The sequence below is a fragment of the Momordica charantia genome (assembly GCF_013281855.1).
Source record: "Momordica charantia cultivar OHB3-1 chromosome 1 unlocalized genomic scaffold, Mcharantia_2.0 BLBB01000001.1, whole genome shotgun sequence".
Taxonomy (NCBI): domain Eukaryota; kingdom Viridiplantae; phylum Streptophyta; class Magnoliopsida; order Cucurbitales; family Cucurbitaceae; genus Momordica; species Momordica charantia.
The window spans coordinates 19001970-19022722 of record NW_028275157.1 but is presented as its reverse complement, the minus strand read 5'-3'; the positions used below and the strand labels follow the sequence as shown (position 1 = coordinate 19022722).

At 33.8% G+C, this 20753-nt stretch overlaps 2 protein-coding genes across 5 annotated transcripts; both read left to right on the top strand.

Annotated features, from left to right (window-relative positions):
* Positions 1-886: 886 nt before the first annotated feature.
* Positions 887-9257, top strand: LOC111005553 (P-loop containing nucleoside triphosphate hydrolases superfamily protein). Of its 4 annotated transcripts, none has more exons than XM_022277083.2 (17): positions 887-1280; positions 1381-1720; positions 1804-1875; positions 1964-2080; positions 2860-2948; positions 3614-3758; positions 3854-3949; positions 4693-4784; positions 5505-5753; positions 5865-6015; positions 6308-6370; positions 6445-6720; positions 6836-6940; positions 7019-7132; positions 7860-8116; positions 8210-8431; positions 8509-9257. In XM_022277083.2, exons 2-16 carry the CDS (start codon positions 1673-1675, stop codon positions 8427-8429), a joined length of 2094 nt encoding a protein of 697 aa, XP_022132775.1. In that variant the 5' UTR covers positions 887-1280; positions 1381-1672; the 3' UTR covers positions 8430-8431; positions 8509-9257. The 4 variants fall into 4 exon arrangements, with proteins under 4 accessions (XP_022132775.1, XP_022132773.1, XP_087981220.1 ...); XM_022277081.2 differs by having other exon boundaries at positions 888-1280; positions 8534-9257; XM_022277080.2 differs by having other exon boundaries at positions 889-1280; positions 8690-9257.
* A 1117-nt stretch (positions 9258-10374) lies between these two features.
* WDR5A (Transducin/WD40 repeat-like superfamily protein) lies at positions 10375-13083 on the top strand. The gene is made up of 2 exons (XM_022277478.2): positions 10375-11259; positions 12614-13083. Exons 1-2 carry the CDS (start codon positions 10603-10605, stop codon positions 12911-12913), a joined length of 957 nt encoding a protein of 318 aa, XP_022133170.1. The 5' UTR covers positions 10375-10602; the 3' UTR covers positions 12914-13083.
* The last annotated feature ends 7670 nt before the right edge of the window (positions 13084-20753 follow it).

The following is a 20753-nucleotide window of genomic DNA, read 5'->3' as shown; positions in this document are numbered from 1 at the left end:
AAGTATTTATTTAATTTTTATAATTTGAGTTCAATATTTATGGTTTAAAAATTTTCGATCCCACAGCGTGTTTAAACTCTAGCAATGGTTTTTGTAGTATTAAAAAAAAGAATAAAAGATTTATTTAGTTTTAGAGAAATTTTATTTATTTTCCTCAATTTTCTCTCCATACAATAAATTAAAAGTAGTTAATACAAATAGTTAACACAATAAAAAAACTAAAAGATACATGTTAATTACTATGCATAATAACAAATATATTATGTATTCAACGCAACTATAGGAATAAATTATTGGAAGATGCTTGAACAATATAACCGATAGTTTTACATTGTTTGAGGTATGAAAGGTAAATTTTGAATATGTATTTAGCGGTTATTACGAAGTATGAATATTTTCAATTTACATTATAGTCGTTTGGAGACAAAGACATTTTTGGGCAATATTTATTTATACTTAATTCTTATAGGTAGAAAATGAGACTCAATATTTTGACTGCTGACAATTTGAGATTAAGCGTAAAAATTGTAGAGACATTAATAAATTGAAAAATTTGAAACCTAAGGAGTTAAATTGAAAACTAGCCAAAACTAGAAGGATAACATTTGCAATTAAGAAAAACCAGGAAATTACCACAAAAAAAAAGAAAGAGATCACCAAAAAGTTTCTTGAAAATATATGTGACTGATAACTTTAGAAAAATTCAGGAGGGGTAGAAAAGGAAAAAAGAAAAGAAAAAACAAAAGAAAAGTAGAAACGAAAAGGCAACAGCGATCAGTATTGAATGTCTTAAAAAACAAAAAAATCAGTGTTTTCAAAAGGTCGTAATTATTACCCTTATCCTACGCAACCCAACCTGTTAGTTTCGTTACAATGGAAACCAATTTCAATCGCCGTCGGCCGTCCATTTCCAAATCCAACCAACGGTCTCGATCAATCCAGCAACCTGTTCGTCCGTTCCCATGGAATGGAAACCATTTCATTTGCCGTCCGTTTCGTACCAAACCAACGGTCTCGATCAATCCAGTGTTTCTCCTCCTCCTCCTCCTCCTCTGCTCCGCCGTTACCCGATTTAATGGCAGCCATTGCGTTTCTCTCTCCGCCATTACTTTGCATTGCCAGTGCCCTACGCCATTCAACAACCGCATAATTTTAGCATTCTTTTTTTCCCCTCTGGACCAGACTAGACCATCCGCATTCTCTTTCTCTCCGGGTTGACGCGTTTTGTTTTCTTCCACCGCTTCGATCATCACTGTTCAGCTTCTCGCCGTTTTCTCGAGGTTCGTTGTTTGGTCTTCTATTCTCTTGTCCTCACATGGCATTGGTTTCTGATAATGCGTGATGTGCGTATTGTTTGTCATTCTCGATTTTCTTTTCCAGGATGGTAGGAGATCTCTTGTCATTCGCATGTGGTTCCTAAACCCCATTAGGGCTAGCGAAATGACGAAAGAGATTGAGTTCTTTGCGGTTTTCTGCGATGCTTTTTCCTTGAGTTCGTTATAGGCTGTTTTGCTATGCGAGTTTGAAATGAAATGAGGAACGGTATGTTTCTGAGTGCAAATGCAAGGTGTAAAACTATCGAAGATCGTTCTCTAGGTATTTGGGTAACCTTGGGCCCAATGAGCTCCATCTGATTGTTTATTGAGTGTTCGGAAATCAATGTCTGACGAAAATGCCCAGCATCAGAGCACCCGGAGCAAAGAAATCCACTACTCTGACGGTTCGTCATCTCCCTTCGCCAGCAGCTTGATTTGGACTGCGTTATTTGCTTCATTACATCCTTGCTACATTTTGCTTCTTCAGGTTGCAGTGAAATGCCGTCCTCTAAGAGAGAGAGAGCGCGGTCGTGATATTGTTCGAGTGATCGAAAACAAGGTTAGCTCACCAGATTGCGGTTTGAAATTTTTACTTTGCTCTACATTTCGTCATTATTGCTAAAATTTGGGCATGCCTAAAATTTTAGGAGGTGCTTATACTGGATCCTGACCTATCGAAGGATTACCTCGACCGCATTCAGAATCGAACAAAGGAGAAAATATATCGTTTTGACCATGCATTTGGTCCAGATGGTACTAATCTGGTGTGTACAAGTTATCTCCAATCTCGAATTTTTTGTTCTCTGTGTCGGATTATCTGAAGAATAATTGAGATTGCACGTTGCTGAAACTTGACAATTGGATTGATGATTGCGCGGTGATAACAAAATTGGTTTAAAATATGCCAAATATTTTAAGTTCTTCTGCATAAATTTTTGGATCTTAGTAATTATCATTCAGGACTCTGGCATGTTGGTTAAACTAAATCTTTTTATTTAATCTAGCTGGACCAAATCGTTTATATTTACTTCCTCTCAATTCTCTCCGTTCCTGAGCTTCCATCAATGTAAAAGCTACATTACACGAACAGAAAAATGTCATGTTTTTTGAACGTTCCATTATTGATGAGTTTATTATACCGAAGACAAGGTGTCTTGCTTTTAAGAGTTTTTTATTTTTATTTTTAAGTACAAAATGTGGGGGTGGGGATCGAACTCACAACCTCTTTTTTTTTTTTTTACTAGTTCAAAATGTTGATGGAGGGATTTATTTGTTTCTCACAACCTTCGTTATTGACTTTCTATTGTATTATGATGTAGTGCCATTTTGCTTCTTATCACCTTGCAAGAATGAAATTTAAATACTGACTGGTGGTCGTCTGAGTTGCTTAATAGATATTTTATTCATTCATTGCTAAGACATGACAGTAGCTCATTTGCATCATCTGAAATACTTAATTAGTACGACTGTTTCATTGAAACGTGTTCTCTTTGCTGATATTTTTACTATATTCCTGATATTTTTCTAATCCCTGTATATTCAGGAAGTCTACACAAAAAGTATATCTTCCATAATACCTGGAGTTGTTCAAGGTCTAAACGTTACTGTTTTTGCCTATGGTTCAACTGGAAGGTACTAAAGAGGTGTTGTCTTGCACTAAAGCTGCCATATTTACCTTAGAGTTACACCTTTTGTGCTGTCTAAACCATGCAACTGGACCGGGTCCTTTTTTGTTCACCTCTATTTTGACTCAAGGTTGTAATAGACCAGCCTTCTAGTTTTCAGAGAGTTAGTATATAGATTCTTTGGGTCATTTTATAGACAACCAAGTATTCAATGATCATGACTGGAACACTCATCTGCAGTCCAGTTAATAAAGCATCGTGGCTAAATGCATATATGGCAAAATGTACAGTTTCAATTTGTAACATGTTCTCTGATCAGCTGATGTATTTTATTGTAGTTATTATTGCAGGTCGATATAATTTCTTTACACTATGCAACTAAAAAAATAAAAAGAATCTGACTCCTTTGTGAGTGGCATGGCATCTGTTTAAGAGATCAATACATCATTCAACTATTACAAACTTTCTAACGTTAATGTTTCGAGTGAGTTTATAGTTTAAACCTGAAAAGCCATGACGTTGGTAAATTTTTATTCAGTCTAGAGTAGATGGGAACCACAAGATATAGAATGGGAAGCCACTGAACTTTTCCTTTTGTTCTTGTATACCCCAATCTATATTAACCATTCTCCAATTTCGTTTTTAAATCTAACACGTCCTTCTCCATGCCAGTGGTAAAACATACACGATGGTTGGGACCAAAGATGATCCTGGACTCATGGTGCTCAGTTTGAATGCTGTGTTCGATCTTATAAAAAGAGACAAGCGGTCTGATGAATTTGAAGTTACTTGCTCCTATCTTGAAGTATATAATGAAGTATGCTTGCGCGGCCGTTGGTTTGGCAATCGTACGTATGGGTGACCTTTTGTTTAACAGAATTATTTATTTCATTTTTTAAAACTATTTTTCAGGTGATCTACGATTTACTTGAAAAATCATCTGGTCATTTAGAACTTAGAGAGGATCCGGAGCAAGGAATAACTGTTGCTGGGCTTAGGTGTATCAAGGTTCGTTCATTTTGTAATATTATGAGATCCTCAAAATCAGAATATAATGGTATATATTGATTTTCACTCATCAACGGAAAGTTTAAATTTGTTTCTGAAAAGAAAAAAAACATCGTGCCTGGAAATTCGGTACCTTTTCAACCTAATCAATATTGTGGTAGGAGTTGACACCACATGAAACCTTTGTAACTTCTTCTTAATAAGAATGGTTTGGCTTTTGAGCTCCAAACTTATAATCCAACTCGCACACAATCTTTAAGTTTATGCAGATTGTTGCGAAGTACATGGTGAAGTTTCTTTTTTAAATGAAAAGGCCATTATTTTGAGGCTAAAATGTAAGAGGAAACTAAATCGTCACTTTTTCTGCATTAGTTGGCCATTGCATACTAATAATTTATGGTTTGGTGCTGAAATAGTTTCAATATATTATTTTAGGTATCTCATAATTTTTTCTTTCAATTAAGGTTCGGTCAAATATTTCACGTTTTCTACGATCATTTCTATTTTAGGTATTTGGAGAATCCTCCTTAATAGATGAATTATGTCGATGACTACTGAATCAATGTTATTAGACGTTAATTCCAACTTTTTGGTATTTTCCCAACCTCATCTATAGAAAGTGCAGTTTTAAATGTTAATTTAACCTGCATTTTTGCCAAAAGGATTCGTAATTCTCTTGTCCTTTACCATTTTCTCTTTTCTCTATAAACAAAATGCCCTTTACGATTATTAATTTACTTCAGGTTCATTCTGCGGATAAAATTCTTGAACTTTTGAATATGGGTAATAGTCGCAGGAAAACAGATAGCACAGAGGTGAATACCACCTCCTCAAGGTATGTTATCCTATAGTTTCCATAGGCGAAGGGTTTTCATACGAGAATATCTCATATTTTCTTTGGGTTTTGTATATATTTCTTTTATGCTTGGCTGTTAAATTGGGTTAATGTTAAAGCCGTTATTATTATATTGGATGCCATTTAAAGTTGTCATCATTTGACGATTCATTTTCTTATATACCTCCCGCAAGGAAAAATAAGGTGAACGTTTGTTTACATTCTGAGTAGCTTATAAAGTTTGATCTTTAAGAAGCTAAACTCTATGCATTTAACAATACTACTACCCACAATAATGGCTCATGGTGTCTTGACTCTCCAGGTCGTTCAACATGTATAAGAGTACCTTGGGACATGAGAAACCAGACTTTTATGGATTAAAAATGAAGATTTGGGTTTTCCATTTATTACCGTCTGTTTTCTTCATTGATTAGAGGCCACCTTTAACATTTACTAACTAGTCACTAGTTGTCAAGTACTTTATTGGTTCATCAATTATATAATGCAGATTGTATGAATTTACAATAATTTGCATAACCATGGATCACTTGTTAGTTCCTCATATCAGTAACCATCAAGAACTAGGTACAATGAACATGTTCTAATTAGTTGTTATGTTACTCTATTGGCTCCTCTCAATGAGTGTTTTAACAATTTAGTTGCGTTTATGCAACAGAAGCTTTCTGCTCGATCTAATTTGAATGATAATCACATAAACAGATCACATGCAGTTTTGGAGATTAATGTGAAAAGAAAGCGAAGAAACAAATATCAAAGTCAGGTCTTGCATGGGAAACTTGCACTTGTTGATCTTGCTGGCAGTGAACGGGCTACTGAGACAAATAACTCTGGCCAAAAATTGAGGGATGGAGCCAACATTAATCGTTCACTCCTTGCTTTGGCAAACTGCATTAATGCGTTGGGAAAACAGCAAAAAAAGGGACTTGCTTATGTCCCTTACCGTAACAGGTATTTATGTCAGTGTCATTATAGTGTCAAACATCTTATCTGGAAAACTATAGCCTGAACCTTTATATCTGGTAATCATAGCTGTTTCTTGTCGTTTATCTATTTTTGCAGTAAATTGACACGAATTTTGAAAGATGGTTTAAGTGGTAATTCTCAAACTGTAATGATTGCTACAATATCACCGGCAGATATTCAGTATCATCACACTGTAAATACCTTGAAATATGCTGACCGAGCAAAGGAAATTAAGACACACGTTCAGGTCAGATTTTCAGTCCTGGTTGTGGGGAGGTTAAGTTTTATTTTTTTGTGTATAAATCAATTTTATATTCTATGTTAGTGCTATAACTTTTTCTCCTTTTTATTGAACTGCATTAGAAACATTTTTGTACTCTCTTATTGTTTTAAATCCAACCATATGTTTTTTACTTCGTTAGCTGTTTATTTATTACTTTTTATGTGATGCTCAATTTACAAGACCATTTATCTGTTGCTTTTTTATGGTAAAAGGTGACAATTGTCATTACTAAGATGTTAACGTTTTCTATTCCCAGAAAAACATTGGAGCAGTAGATCCCCATGTATCGGACTACCAACGGATGATTGATAGTCTTCAGGTTGTCTGTTAATTTTATTTTATTTTTCCAGATAGTACCCATGTATTGATCTCTAATATATTTGATGTGTTCAGACTGAGGTTAGCCAATTAAAAAAGGAACTTGCTGAAAAGGAATTCCAGCTTAGTAGCAAACCTGCTGAAAAGGCTAGCAAACCTGCTGAGGCTTGCAAACCTGCTGAAAAGGCTGCAGACGATGAGCTGTCTTGGTTGAATATCTTAAGTCATGAAATAAGCGAGAATGTACAGGAAAGAATAAACTTACAAAAGGCTATGTCTGAGCTAGAGGAAACCAATCTTAATAATCGCTCAGAACTCCAACATCTTGATGAAATTATTGCAAGAAATCAGGTCCATTATTATTTTGTAACTTTTTATTCTGTTTTCTCTATTGATTTTGAATATTATGATAGAAAAGCAAGATCAACGTCTGTGCAACTGAGAGCACATATTTTCATTCTGATAGGCTATTGAAATGGATGGAGCAATTGTAGAGAATTTGATAGCTCGACGTCTAGTAATTTTAGATAACATTCGTGACAATGATGAAGCAGGAATCAATTATCAGAAGGTAATGGCATATGATTAAGCCTATTATAATTTCCATGTGAATTGTATTTTAGTCGTAATACTAACTCTACATTTTCAGGAAATTGAAGCAAATGAAAAGCAGCGATGTCAACTTCAAGGGATGATTGATGAAGCCATCAGTAGGAATGGGAATAAAACCTACTTGCGGATACTTAGTCAGTATAGGCTGATGGTTAGTTTATTCTGGATTGATCTACTTAGCTTAGAAGAGTTGAGTGGTGACCGTGTTTAATATATATGATTTTATTTCTTGGATCGCTGGTGACATACAATATGTATATTCCTAATTTAGATATTAGAAATGAAAATGAGACTGAGACGGCAAAGATCATTTTCTGATATGCCTATTGTAGCTAACTATTTAATTTTAATTAGAAAGAATAAATTTAAATTTAGTATGAATTAGTTTATTGAACAAAATATCATTAAAATTAATTTAACTTAAGAAGATTAATTGCATTATAAAAATATAATTAGCTTTTAGGTAATATGAATAACTAAATCATGTCTTACAAATCTCATTTTCTCTTACCAAACACAATCAATTTACTTCCAAGCATCACATTCTTAAGCTTTGTTTATACCAAACACCCTCTTATTGCACTAGTTTTGATTTAATGAACGGGCCAAAGTCAGTAGTAGGGGAATTACTTTTGCCAAATACTAGGCAATTTATCTTATTAAAGATGAAACTTGAAAGAAATTTGACTTGATAGTTTCTGACTTCTGTATTTTGTGTCTGTTGACCTGAAAAAAAGAAAAGAAATAGAATAGAAGTTCTGGCGTTACGGAAAAAAAGAAATCTAATGAATATTGTAGATTACATGGATGGTTTATACTTTATACTTCTATGGTTCAGTAATTTTCTTCAGAGCATAACATTTTGAGAAGTATTATAGGGAATGGCTAATTCTGAGCTTCAGTTAGAGATGGCGATGAGAGATCAAGTAATTCACAACCAACGAGAAGCTATGAAGAACTTGTGGAACCTGCTCATGGGACTGGGACTAGACGAGAAACAGATATTGGACCTCGCAGCCAAGCAGGGTCTGACAATTGAAGGCTGGACGTTGACTCCTCTGGGGCTTTCTGAAAAGCAGTCACCTAATTTCGCTTCTAGTAGATCTACATCAGTTGGTCCATCTCCTGAAATAGAGTACATTATTCTGGATGTTCACGTTTCTCTTAGCATGATGTTTGTCAAGATCATCAATTGTATCTGCAGATTTATCCTATTTCTTTTTTGCAGGGAGGGAAACCAAAACTTCTGCGACTTTCCATGCCCTGATCTCTCACCATCATCATATTCAAGGGTGAGGAGTGCCGATGGAAAGCCAAACATGTGGTTTGGCTCCCCTGAGAAGCATTCTCAAGATCTTTACAAGTATCTGGATATGACAAGTCATGCTTCTCATGGTGGGAGCTGGATGTCAAGATCATCTGCAGTTGGTGATTTAGCGAGCTGTTGAAGGTAAGTTTCGTTCCTTTTGGATTATAACTAGTATTTCCATACTAAGATTTCAACACCCAACAATCTCAAATCTTTAGCTTGTATTGGATCTTTCTTCTCAAGAGGTCAAAATGGATTACTTTACTCTTACTCGAGAGCCAGCCTATCTGACGAGCTTGGCGCAAGTCCTTTTCTTCGTATCGCTCCTGACTTCTTTATGGGTTCATTCATTCTGTGCTGCTCGTTTGTCTCCCTAACATCCAATTAATCCTCCTACAGGGTTATTGAGGCAACACCCTTGACTGAGAAATTATAGTGGACGAGGGGATATTAGCAACATCTATTACAAGAAAATATTATTGAGCAACACGATGATACAGCCCATTCACACAGCTTTAATATAGGCTTCATGAATCGTGCTTTAGAAAGCAAGCATTTGGATCTTCCATGCTTTTCTCCGTTTTCTGCTTGTGGGCGAGAGTGTCCTTTGGTTTTGACCTAATGACTCTGATCATAGAGGCTAGACCTCCTACTGTTTTGTAGGACCAAGTTTCCTGATGACAACATTTTTTCTAAACCAAAATGTAAATGTGCAAACTTGCAGCGTATTGTGATGAAGAGATATACCTGTTATTGGCTCGTAAATTCTTTTTCCTCTTCCATAAGTTAATAGGGAGAGAATGGTTTTGGGGCAACATAGCTAAAGACCAGATTTAATATTGGTGCTATTGCGCTAGCTTGCCTGTATATATATATATATATATATATATATACAATGATGTAAATACTATTGGTGGATTGCCAGACATTTTATGGATTGTAAAGTAATTTATTAACTTTTATTTGATTGATGGTGTATATTTTGAAGAAATCTTAATTACTGGCATTGATTGTGATATCTGTTGCAACATTTAAAGAGGAGTTTTGATGCTTTATCAAATAACCTAGATATGTAAGCTTATTTTCTTGGATATGGAGACAATGAATGTTTTTATTTAGACTTTTAAATGGCATTCAGGATGAACTCAACAGTGGTATGAATTTTTTTCTTGTGAGCATGAGTCTTACTACTGGCATTAGCAACATAGTCTTAACTCTTACCAAGGCCATGGAACTCATTTCAAAGAAAAACATCTCTGGTAACAGATGATAGACCTAAACTTATTTGTAGAAGAGGAAGATGGCAAGAAGTCAAACAAGCATGAACTAATTAATTTAGTGGTGATGGTCTCTTTATAACGCGAGGAGTTTGATAAGCTTGCCTAGTTGCCTTAAAAGTATGAAGTTTAGCTTGAGATGAATATAATGATTTTATCATGAAGAGCGGTCAATTACTCCAAATTATTTAGGTATTATTTATTTTACAACTAGGTACTAATAGCTGCAAGTTAATAATTATTAGCCAACCTGAGCTGGCTCATCTGGATCGTAAGTTCGAATTCTCACTCTCCTTGAAAATAATAGAGATAACTACTATTTACTATTTTTTAAGGACTCTAATTATCACTATCTAAATATATATTAGTCTATAGTCATTATTCAACTTAACTAAACGATTACATATGCTTTTTCTTTTTAGATTGGAGATACAGATCTTTACTCTAATATCTATTGTGCTAAAACTACTAAACTACTGGTCTCATTTAATTTTTTACCCCTTTTTTTTCTGTTAAGTTATAATTAGAGCCCTATAAAGTGGGGTGGATAACCTGTGGTTATAATTGTACTTTCACCTATTGAAAATAAGTGGACTCTCTCATTATTTATTTATTCATTTTTGCAAAGGTTATTATTATTATTATTATTATTATTTTTGAAAAATGCAAAGGTTATTCTTATAATCTTATTACACTATCAGTACGAGAATGTGTTCGATTTCTTACCTGGAAAAATTTATTATCTTCAATATTTTATAATAATACCCACTTTATTGCCAAGATCTACTATAAAAATTTGATTTAAAGAAAATTTCACGATTTTTTGTATCCCCACCAAAATTAAGCGTCGAGCCGTACGAGATCGTTCATAGCATAAGGGCCGTGAGGAAACCGCAGTGATCCGTGTACACCATCGTCGGAGCCAGAGGAGTTGAAGCTTCGCCTCCATCTCCGGCTTTCTCGTTCGGTTCATCGATTCCAGAAATCCCACATTAAACTCATCGGAGTCGCCATTTCCAGTCATAGATTGAAGATATGTCCTCGGAGCCACCTCAATCAGAACCCTATAAACCTTACACTCTGTCCCAAACCCTAACCGGCCACAAGCGTGCGATATCATCCGTCAAATTCTCGGCGGACGGCCGCCTTCTCGGCTCTTCCTCCGCCGATAAGACCCTTCGCACCTATGCTTGCTCCAATTCCACTCTGACCCCACTCCAAGAGTTCCAAGGCCATGAACAGGGTGTCTCCGACCTTGCTTTCTCCTCTGATTCTCGTTTTCTTGTATCGGCCTCCGACGATAAGACCCTTCGCCTCTGGGATGTCTCCTCTGGGTCCCTTATCAAGACCCTTAATGGCCATACCAACTACGTTTTCTGTGTTAACTTCAATCCCCAATCCAACATGATTGTTTCTGGCTCCTTCGACGAGACCGTCCGCATTTGGGACGTCAAAACCGGCAAGTGTCTTAAGGTTCTTCCGGCCCACTCCGATCCTGTCACCGGCGTGGATTTTAATCGTGACGGCTCGCTGATTGTTTCTAGCAGCTATGATGGATTATGTAGAATTTGGGATGCCTCTACCGGGCATTGTGTGAAAACTTTGATTGATGATGAAAATCCACCTGTTTCTTTCGTCAAGTTCTCGCCCAATGGGAAATTTATTATTGTTGGGACTTTAGATAATACGTTGGTGAGTATCTTCTTATCCTTCTCCTTGTTCGTGATTCAGGCTTAAATATTATGCTATTTATCACATAATTTGTTTTCCAAGCTCTCTCTCCTCTCTCTCGTATTATTATTACTTTTGAGACTATAGATGAGTGGTCTGTTACTGGGTATGCATTTGCTTAAATTTCCATAGTGAGGTTTGATTTCCTCACATTTAAGTAAAAATTCCATTGATTTTGTTCTAGTTCAAAACCGCGGCAATTACCTACGCTAGGATGTTAAATATGAAACATTTAATCTAGGTTGAAGTTATCTGGGTATTTAAAAGGAACACTAATCAGTAATTTTCTTGGAAGATGTAAGGAAAAACCTTATATATGATTACTCTGTCTACCGAGAGTGCTTTCACCTTTACTTTTTCAGTCTTTTTCTATACCTAGCAGATTCAGAATTGTCGCTGGAATGTTATATCTGAATTTTTGGTTTATGATTTAAGTTGAAGGTACTTATGGGCCTCTTCTTCTGCATTACTATTGCGCTTGGTTTTGCTTAATCTCTCTGTATGTAGTTGGTTTTCGACCAAGAGTGTTATATATTCCCTTGCTCATTCCATTTAATGAGTCCAGTTAAATTTCTCTAACCGTTGTTGACTTGTTTCTAGCGATGAGTCAATGATAAGTAAATTAAACTAGGAAGTGTCTATACTATACCAGTATTGGCATCATATTTGTGGAAGTGAAACTCCAGGACTACTGTTTATGCGCATAGACTTAAATCATCTAGCACCAGGGAAGCTTGGTGTAGAAAAACCCATTAGTACGGCTAAATTAATGTCAATATGAAAGTGATTAAAATTCTTTTTCTCCATCATTTCTTTATTTACAATTCCTATCAGTATACTTTTGTTCAATCACCTCTTGTTTCCTTATCTTTGTGGAACTTATAAATACTTCAAAATCCTTTAAGATTAGTAATTTGAGGGTGCACTGAATAATCAAAGTTTTCTGTAAGTTATGGTCTCTATTGATGTGACTCTTGAACGCTGGATGAAGATATTTATAATCTTGTCCGAAGGTAAATTTGGAATCTCTTGTAAAAACTGTACAGATTTTTTTTGTTTGGGACTTGTTGTTGTTACTATATTTTTTTTAATTTTTCAGTCTGGCTGCTGGGGTTAGGCACATGATATGTTCATACATTGGCGGTTAAGTGTAGGGTCCAGGATTGAAAATCCAATTTGATAATTTGAAAATTGCAGAACTGATAGCAAGCGAGCTAGACTGCAGATCTTCATTCTCCCTATTGGCAATTTCTCATTTTCTATCATTTCACTAATTGGACTGATTCATATGTCGGATTTCTTTTTTTATTCACAGAGATTGTGGAACTTCTCTACGGGAAAATTTCTGAAGACTTATACGGGCCATGCTAACTCAAAATTCTGCATCTCCTCCACCTTCTCTGTAACAAATGGGAAGTATATCGTTAGTGGTTCGGAAGACAATTGTGTATACCTGTGGGAACTGCAGACCAGGCAGATAGTTCAAAAACTGGAAGGTCACTCTGACCCTGTTATATCAGTGTCTTGTCACCCTAGCGAGAACATGATTGCTTCTGGAGCACTCGGCAATGATAAAACTGTGAAGATCTGGACCCAGAACCAGAAGAAAGACTAGTTCATTTGTCATAGTCCAGGTTTGAAAATATAACTGTGCAATAGTTTTGTTATTTTTGGGAGCCAGGTTCGGTGGCACACAATTCTTGTAGCTTAGTTTAATTTAAGTAGTCTAAAACTGTTGAGAATGTAACTTTTTAAAAGTTAAGAATGTGAGTTTTGTTTTCATTATCTGTACCTCTGTCCTCTTTGTCACTCTATCACTTGCAATCACAGTTTAGAGTCGTTGGTTTGCTGCATCCCAAGAATGTAGTATAAATAAGAGTTCAGGCTATGAGTCTGGTAGTGTATTGTTACTGGAAATTGTTACATAAGACATTAAATTCTGTTGCACCCCCTTCCCCACTACTTTGTAAAGCATGCATGTACGCACTGTGTTGTATATATCTATCTATATATATTTTTAAGTTCAACGACATGTAAGTGTGAGGATTTGAACTTCTAAATTTTTGGTTAATAATATATGCGTTAACTAATTGAGTTAAGTAGGGTTGGCGGTGTATCTTTATGTTTCAAACTTAAGACTTTAATTAAAATGAGCACTTGGATGTTTACATTTTATTTCACACTAGAAATTTGAATATGACCATCACACTGTTGTCTTATGACATAAAAAATATAGAACTTCCCTCTTTAAAGAAACTAGAGATGGTTGCAACTCACAACTATATGGATATGTGTTAGAAGAATGATTCCTACATAATAATTGTCCATTTTGAACTCATAACTTAAAGTCTGCATAATCATCCAACTCTAGGTTTTCCTGCTGTTCTCTTATCATTTTTGAAATTCTTGTGGTAAAAGCAGTGCATGTAATGAAGAATTGGTAAATTGATTTCTTCACTCTGTCACTTGACAAACAGAAGATTAGCAGAATCTCAGATGTCGTTTCCTCGATATCCTTCCAAAACTCAAGCAGAATCTCATATTGACTTAAACCACCTTCTTTTGCTCGTTCATTAAGAAATTCTGAACCACCATAAGAAATTTTGAAAATTCAATTCATTTCCAAGCGTCATCTGTGAAAAATAAAAAATAAAAAAACTAACATGTTTGCTTTAGATCAAGACATTTATCAAACAGACCCAATTCAATTTTCTTGTGCTATTTCCAACCCTTGTTCCATTAAAATCTAAAGCAGTAGGTTTTGTATCAATTCAATTCTTATAAAGCTTAAAGCTAATTAGCTCTCATTTTGATTTTGTTTTCATTGTAACAAACAGCACCCACTTTTTACCACTTTATTCATTCAAATTAGACTTGGCAAATGTGAAACAAAATTGGTTTGCAGAAAAGTATAAAAAGTTTTCCGTAATGACGAGACCAAAAAAAGTGTTTAAATTTTTGTTTAATTTGGTATACCATCTCATTCCTCCCTTTTCCTTTTCGTCATTTTCTCCACTTCTATATTGACTTGGCTGGAGGGTTTAAGAGGAAGAATGAACTTGAACCTATAAAATCCATGGTTGGTTGGAGATTTCCTGGAAAAACTCTTTTCCCACTAAACATGAGACATCTTTATCCTGCCAAAGAGGTAAAAACGTGAGTGCTGTTTTCTTGTATACCCTTCTATACCCTACAACTTCTTCTTCTTGTTTTCTTTTTCCTTTGCCTTTTTTCTTTTTTTCTGGGAAAATATACTCAATTTTAAATTTGACCTTTAATAGGTTAAAAATTCTCAATTATATTTATGTCATCCCATACAAAAATTGTTCAAATTATCTCTTTGGAGCACACTAATTGCAGCAAAATATTCTTCCTCCCTCACTGGTGCTGCACCTTCAGTTTGCAGGTATGGGAGCTTTAGATCCCCTAGTCTCATATTGTTAAAAATGCTGACTTTCTCCATCGTTCGACTAAATGGGTGACTGGAAATAGCAATTGGTCACCACATGACCCTCTTTACATTGCTCGGCCTTGCTTCTATGCCCTCTCCTCAAATAAATTTTTGACAGTCAGTGAGGCTTCGATAAATTCCACTTGGAATCTGCAACCACAGACCCTTGCTTGATAGAGAATTTATATCCTGGTCGCTTGCTACAGATGATCTTCCCCACCCTTCTCTCGACAGAGGACTAGATCGCCTCCAATGGATTCATTCAAGCACTGACTTATTCAATGTTAAATCATATAAATACATCCTCTCATCCAGGGCAAATAGATTTCATTCTTACCACACTTTATGGGATATGCTATTCCATAAAAAATGTAAATTCTTTCATTTGGTGCATCCTCCACCATGGTCTCAACACAAACGAAAGCTCCAGAATCGTCTCCAATTAGTCGCCATTAGTCCCAACTGGTGTATTTTGTGGTGCAATTCTGAATCTCTAGACCACCTATTTCTTCATTGTCCCTGTACGTTGGATCTTTGGACTCATCTTTTTGGTATCTTCAATATTTCCCTTTTCCTCTCCTTGAGCACATTGAAGACGTCGTCAAGGAAGCTCTTTCCTTTAATAAGGAAAATATGAGGGAAATTATTTGGAGCAGTGCAATAGGTGTGATTCTCTGGAACGTTTGGTTGGAGCGAAACAACCGCACATTTTCAGATGTCTCTAGACCTTGCGCTCATCTACGAGACGATTCTTTGATCTCATGGTCTTCTAAATTTCCTTTATTATACTCTTTCTACCCTTTCTCTCAATTAGAGTGCTTTTATATAGTTTAGCCTCTTCATTTTGTATGTTACTCGCTTACCTACCCAATGAATGGTATATTTTTTTAAAAAGGGAAAAATATACTTATAATCAAATGAATACAACAAACCATCCTCAAATAAATCAACAAAACTTTCCATAACCATTATTGCCAATTATAATTTAATCTAATTTGCACCAACAAGAACTTTAAACCTCATAGTATCCGACCTTAAATTTCCCTCCACATTAGCAATGACTGTCCCAAACTAAATCCCACAAACCCTACAAAAAGCAATTAAAAAGACTTCTCTCCCTTGAAATAATATAACAATAATATAATTCTCAAATTAGGGTTTGTCCTCAAGCCCTTCTTCACAACCGTATTTTGTTACAGCTTCAATCCACAAATTTTAATACATATTCTCTCTAACCTGCCAAGATCATTTCAAGAGATTTCAATCCAATAGAATTGATCAACTTGTTCCAAGATACCTCTATCTTCTTAATCATGTTTAGATATATATATATTTTGTAATTTATCAGGTTACTTAAAACTAATTATTAATAATGTACTTCCTCGCACCTGTGCTTGTCTTTTTATGGTTTTGGGAATATTTAATTAGGGTAATACTAAGTGGCTTTTAAAAATGTGATTAATCTTATTGTTGAGATTAATTGGATCTTATGGAATAGATTATCAAAATCTAGAGAGAGAAATCATTGAAATGCGTGAGCAACTGCGTTCAATATAAGATTTGTTTGAGCTACCGTATCAAATAAATGGATTAATACTTGTTTTTTATTTGCTTCAAATTTATTGTAGATTTGTTTAATAGATTCTAGCTTTTTATTTTCTTTAGCATGAATTGATTACGTCGATACTATTGAGAAAATAAATATTGAAAATTTATTTAGAAAGTATAAATTAAGAAAACTTTCTTTTTTCCAAATAGTTTATTATAAACGAGAAAAGAGTTTAAAACCTACTCCGTAAAAAAATATGGATTTTTAATCATCTAATCATAATCAAAATAGATTTTAACCAAAAAAAAAAAAGATTTTAACATTACACGAAAAAATTGAGAATTTGAAAATGACACCTAGAGTAGGAAAATATTTTGTAAGTGAAAAAAAAAAAGAAAAAAAACCTCAATTCAATGACGTTGATCCCACAACTTAAATCATTTGATTCAGACATTTTACAGTTTTGGTCACAAGTTGGTAATATCATATTAAGGTTGGATTGGGACTTGAATTTACAAAAAAAAAAGTCATGGAGACTATTAAAGTCTAGTCTCTATAATTAGGAAATTTGGAGGAAAAAAAAAAAAACTATTATCTTCCCTACTTAGTTGGAATTGACCATCACATCGTTCTCTTCGAATCAAATCCACTAAAATATTTTTGCAATCATACAAACCATTTAATTACGCCCCCTGTTGTACTAAACTAAATAATAAAAAGAACAATAACATATATAATATTTTGATCATATGAGCTGTGAACTTCTAATCAACTTCAATCATATAAAAAGTTCATTATTGTCAGGGTTATTAAGAAGATGAGAACCACAAATTAAATTGGTTTTATAAGATTCTTTATTGTTCTTTTTTTAATTAATATTTTGCAACACTGTTTAGTTTCTCTAAAATTACTCAAAAATGATATCAAGTTAAAACATTTATTTTGTAAGCATGTTTTTTTGGGAGGAAACTAACTAAATTATTTATTTTAAAGGCATGTTTTTTTAATTTAACTAAACACTATAGTTAGAAAAATAATAATAATAAAAAGTACTTTTAGTTTACAATAATTACTTTAAAAGACATGTCAAATATACAATAATTATTTTTGTCCAAAATAGATAATATCATACTATACAAAGAGATTCTTTGTTTTAACATTCAAATATAACTCAATCAATAACATTATTGATTATCTCCCATCCCGTGAGAAAAAAAAGAAAGTATTCGTAATAAATTTTAGAGTACGTTATGGTGTAACCAGACATTCATGTTGTTTTAAACTATTTTCAAATTCAAACAAATTATTAATTTTGCAACTAATTTCATTAAATTTTGTCTTTAATAAATTAATTTTGGAGATATTTATGTATTGCAAGATCCGGTAGTATTCAACTCGAAAGTGGTGACAAGGTGTGTTGGGTGCACGTGAATGCCAGAGGAAATTTATGATAAGACAATGTCGTGGCACTCGCACATGGGGGCCTTCACAAAATTTAGTATTTTTTAAACACCTTTTTATATTACCAATACTAATTATAGAAAAACACTTTCTAAAAATAGTCGATTAATTTTCTAAAAATTGTCCTAATAAACTCTTTAATGTTCATTTTCTTCCCTGTCTTTTAATTTGCGACCTTCATTATTCATCTCCTCTATTTTCGGCTGGGAGTTCGGCTACACATTAAATTTTAAACCTTTTTCTGGGGTACTCGAAAAAAAAAAAGAAATGATCATAAATAAATGAAAACTTTTTTTTTTTTAACATAATTTGGTCTCATTGGTTTTAAAGTTTTAATTTAATGACGATGATTTAACCTTAATTTCAAATGGATCGGTGTTCCTTAATTTGTCTTAAATTTTTTAATGGATCGGTGTTCCTTAATTGTCTTAAATTTTTTGAGAAAATGCGTACCTACGGTATATATATATCTTTGGCTCACTTATAATTTTCATAATAAAAAGATAAAAATTATATATAATTCAATGTATAAGACATCTATTAATATTCTTCAAATATCTTCGTGATATTAAGATGAAAAAAGGTTTATTATCCAAATCTTCCATCCTTCGTGCATGTCCCTAAGAAAGCAAATTACTTCATAGAGCACAATTTAGCTTCTCAAAGTTGTCTCTTCTAATACTTGCATGCCATGGACTTCTCAAGTTTTCTATATGGTTTTTGCGTGAATTCATTGGACTCTTTGGTTTATTGAAGTTTGTTTATCTAAAAATAAAGAAGAAAAAAGGTTCACAGGTCCCCATTTACGTGGAGGTTTCTGCGGAAAAGACAGCGAAGGCGGCATCTCACTCACACTCTAAACATAAACACTTAGAATTAACAGCACGAGATCAGGAAATTAATGCATGTTTTCTCTGTGTAGGTTTGCTTTACGCGTCTTAATTAATTAACTAAACTTTAATTAATCGTTAATTGGGTGGGAGTGGCGGAAGCTTCTCTCTATTCCCTCTTTCTTCCATGCCTTTGACTGACCAATCCATCACGTTTTAAATTATCAATTGAATTCTTTTTTCTTTCTTTCAAAGATTTTGCCCCTCCTAATTCAAATTAACTTTATTAATTTTCCGGTCAAACTTTATTGGCTGTGGGTGTTTCCAGGATTGTCGGATCCAAAAAAGTGTAATCCAAGTTTTACTTAAATGAGAAATAATCATGAGTGAAATTAAAGCAAAAGAAATATCATAAGTTCTCTATCACTTACCCAAAGAAATATCAAAAACAATTCTTAAAATGTAACTTTTACTTTCTTTTCTTTTATTTTGTTCCTGTGGTAGAAAATAAAATCTAGCTTCCCTTTATATATATCTTACAAAAAAATATATATTTAGTGACATTACATTATGTCGCTTATATATCATTTTTCTAAGTTTTTTTTGTTCATACCTATGTGCTCTATCAATAATATTTGTTAAATGGACGTTGAACTCAAAAGCTTGATCGGATGAGTTATGCTAAATTAGTAAATTTAATCTTTTATAAATATATCTTAAGCATGTGGGTTCAAAAATTTGAAAAATCCAATATTAAATAAGGATAAAATGACATTGTATAAGACTTTGAATACTGGACCTCCAACTATAATATACCAGGTTAAATTCTCATCTTCACTTGTTGGCTCGGGATCGAAAAAAAAAATCCAGCATAGATTAATTATAGTCTCTTAACAATTACAACATCAAATTCTCCCACAACGTTTTGCCTGTCTATGCAATGCTTATGCTCTAGAATCTGTATGTGAATGCATATCTTTTTTCATAACCTATTCCAAAAGTGGATTTGAAGATGGGAAGAATAAGAATTAAGAAAATATTAGGGTTAATTCATATATGATTTTGCAGCTTAAATATTATGCGTCATGATAATGTCATCAACTTTGTCAAGACTTGATATAGAAGAACTTCATCTGCGATGAACGACATCCATCGTCACATGTTTTTCTTTTGGGGTTAGATTATTGGGTTTTCATGATACACATGAACAGGTTTCTTGTGTGGAAGGACGTTTTTTATTAATTAGAAAATGTTCCGTTATATGTTATTTTCAACGAACTCTATGGCTCAGACTATTCACATTTGTATAAAACAAATGAGCTGCATGCTTCAGATAGTCCATCAAGAATAATTATTGAAACAAAGACGGACCATTTTTCAATGGATTTGAATTTGGTTGCATTTTCATATTTGACATCAAATAATGTCGAAACTTTTGTTCTATTTTTGTTGCTGATTATTCTTGTTCCAAGTTCCAACGTCTAAGTCTGACATCAAAAAACCTTTTTTCGGCCTTTCTCGTTTGTCTTTTTGAATTTTAAAAAAGTCATTGACAATTGACATTGTAATTTTGCCAAATATTCAGGTTTTGGAGATGTGGAACGAGGAAGGTTTGGGGTTAGGGATGAGCTCTTCGTACCCTTTTCTTCAATTTTGGAGAATCAAAGTGGTTAAAAAAAATTCTATTAATGTTTCCGTAAAAGATATCACATTTAAAAAAAAAAATACGATGGTACGAAGATTTATAATAAACTTGAGATACTCTTCTCATTGTCCATTAGTTTTGAGATGAGAAACTTAATGAATATTGATATAGTATAATTGGTATTAGGGCTCAAAATGCTCAAATGAGCATCCCGTAAAAAAAATGAGATCTGACCAAAAATTGATGAGTCAAAAAGAATCATGCATCCTTTTGCAGAATATATTTTCAATTTTGAATTTGTTATATAATGGAAACTAATTATAATAGACATGCTCAAAAGTATATCATTTTTTTTAAAAGTAAATATTTAAATGGTACTCCAATTTAAAAATACTTGCTTTTATCTAAATGGTAATTTTAGTTTTTGAATTTTGTTATTAATCTCTAAATTAGATTTTATGTTAAAAAAATATCTTAATCGCCACTCATGTTACCATCATTGTCCTCTGAGGATGATGC

Coding starts and splice junctions, on each gene's coding strand:
- LOC111005553 (XM_022277083.2), top strand. CDS start 1,673: ATGCCCAGCATCAGAGCACCCGGAGCAAAGAAATCCACTACTCTGACG. Junction 6,941..7,018: donor CAGGAATCAATTATCAGAAG/GTAATGGCATAT, acceptor CTACATTTTCAG/GAAATTGAAGCAAATGAAAA. Junction 8,117..8,209: donor GGTCCATCTCCTGAAATAGA/GTACATTATTCT, acceptor TCTTTTTTGCAG/GGAGGGAAACCAAAACTTCT.
- WDR5A (XM_022277478.2), top strand. CDS start 10,603: ATGTCCTCGGAGCCACCTCAATCAGAACCCTATAAACCTTACACTCTG. Junction 11,260..12,613: donor GGACTTTAGATAATACGTTG/GTGAGTATCTTC, acceptor TTTTATTCACAG/AGATTGTGGAACTTCTCTAC.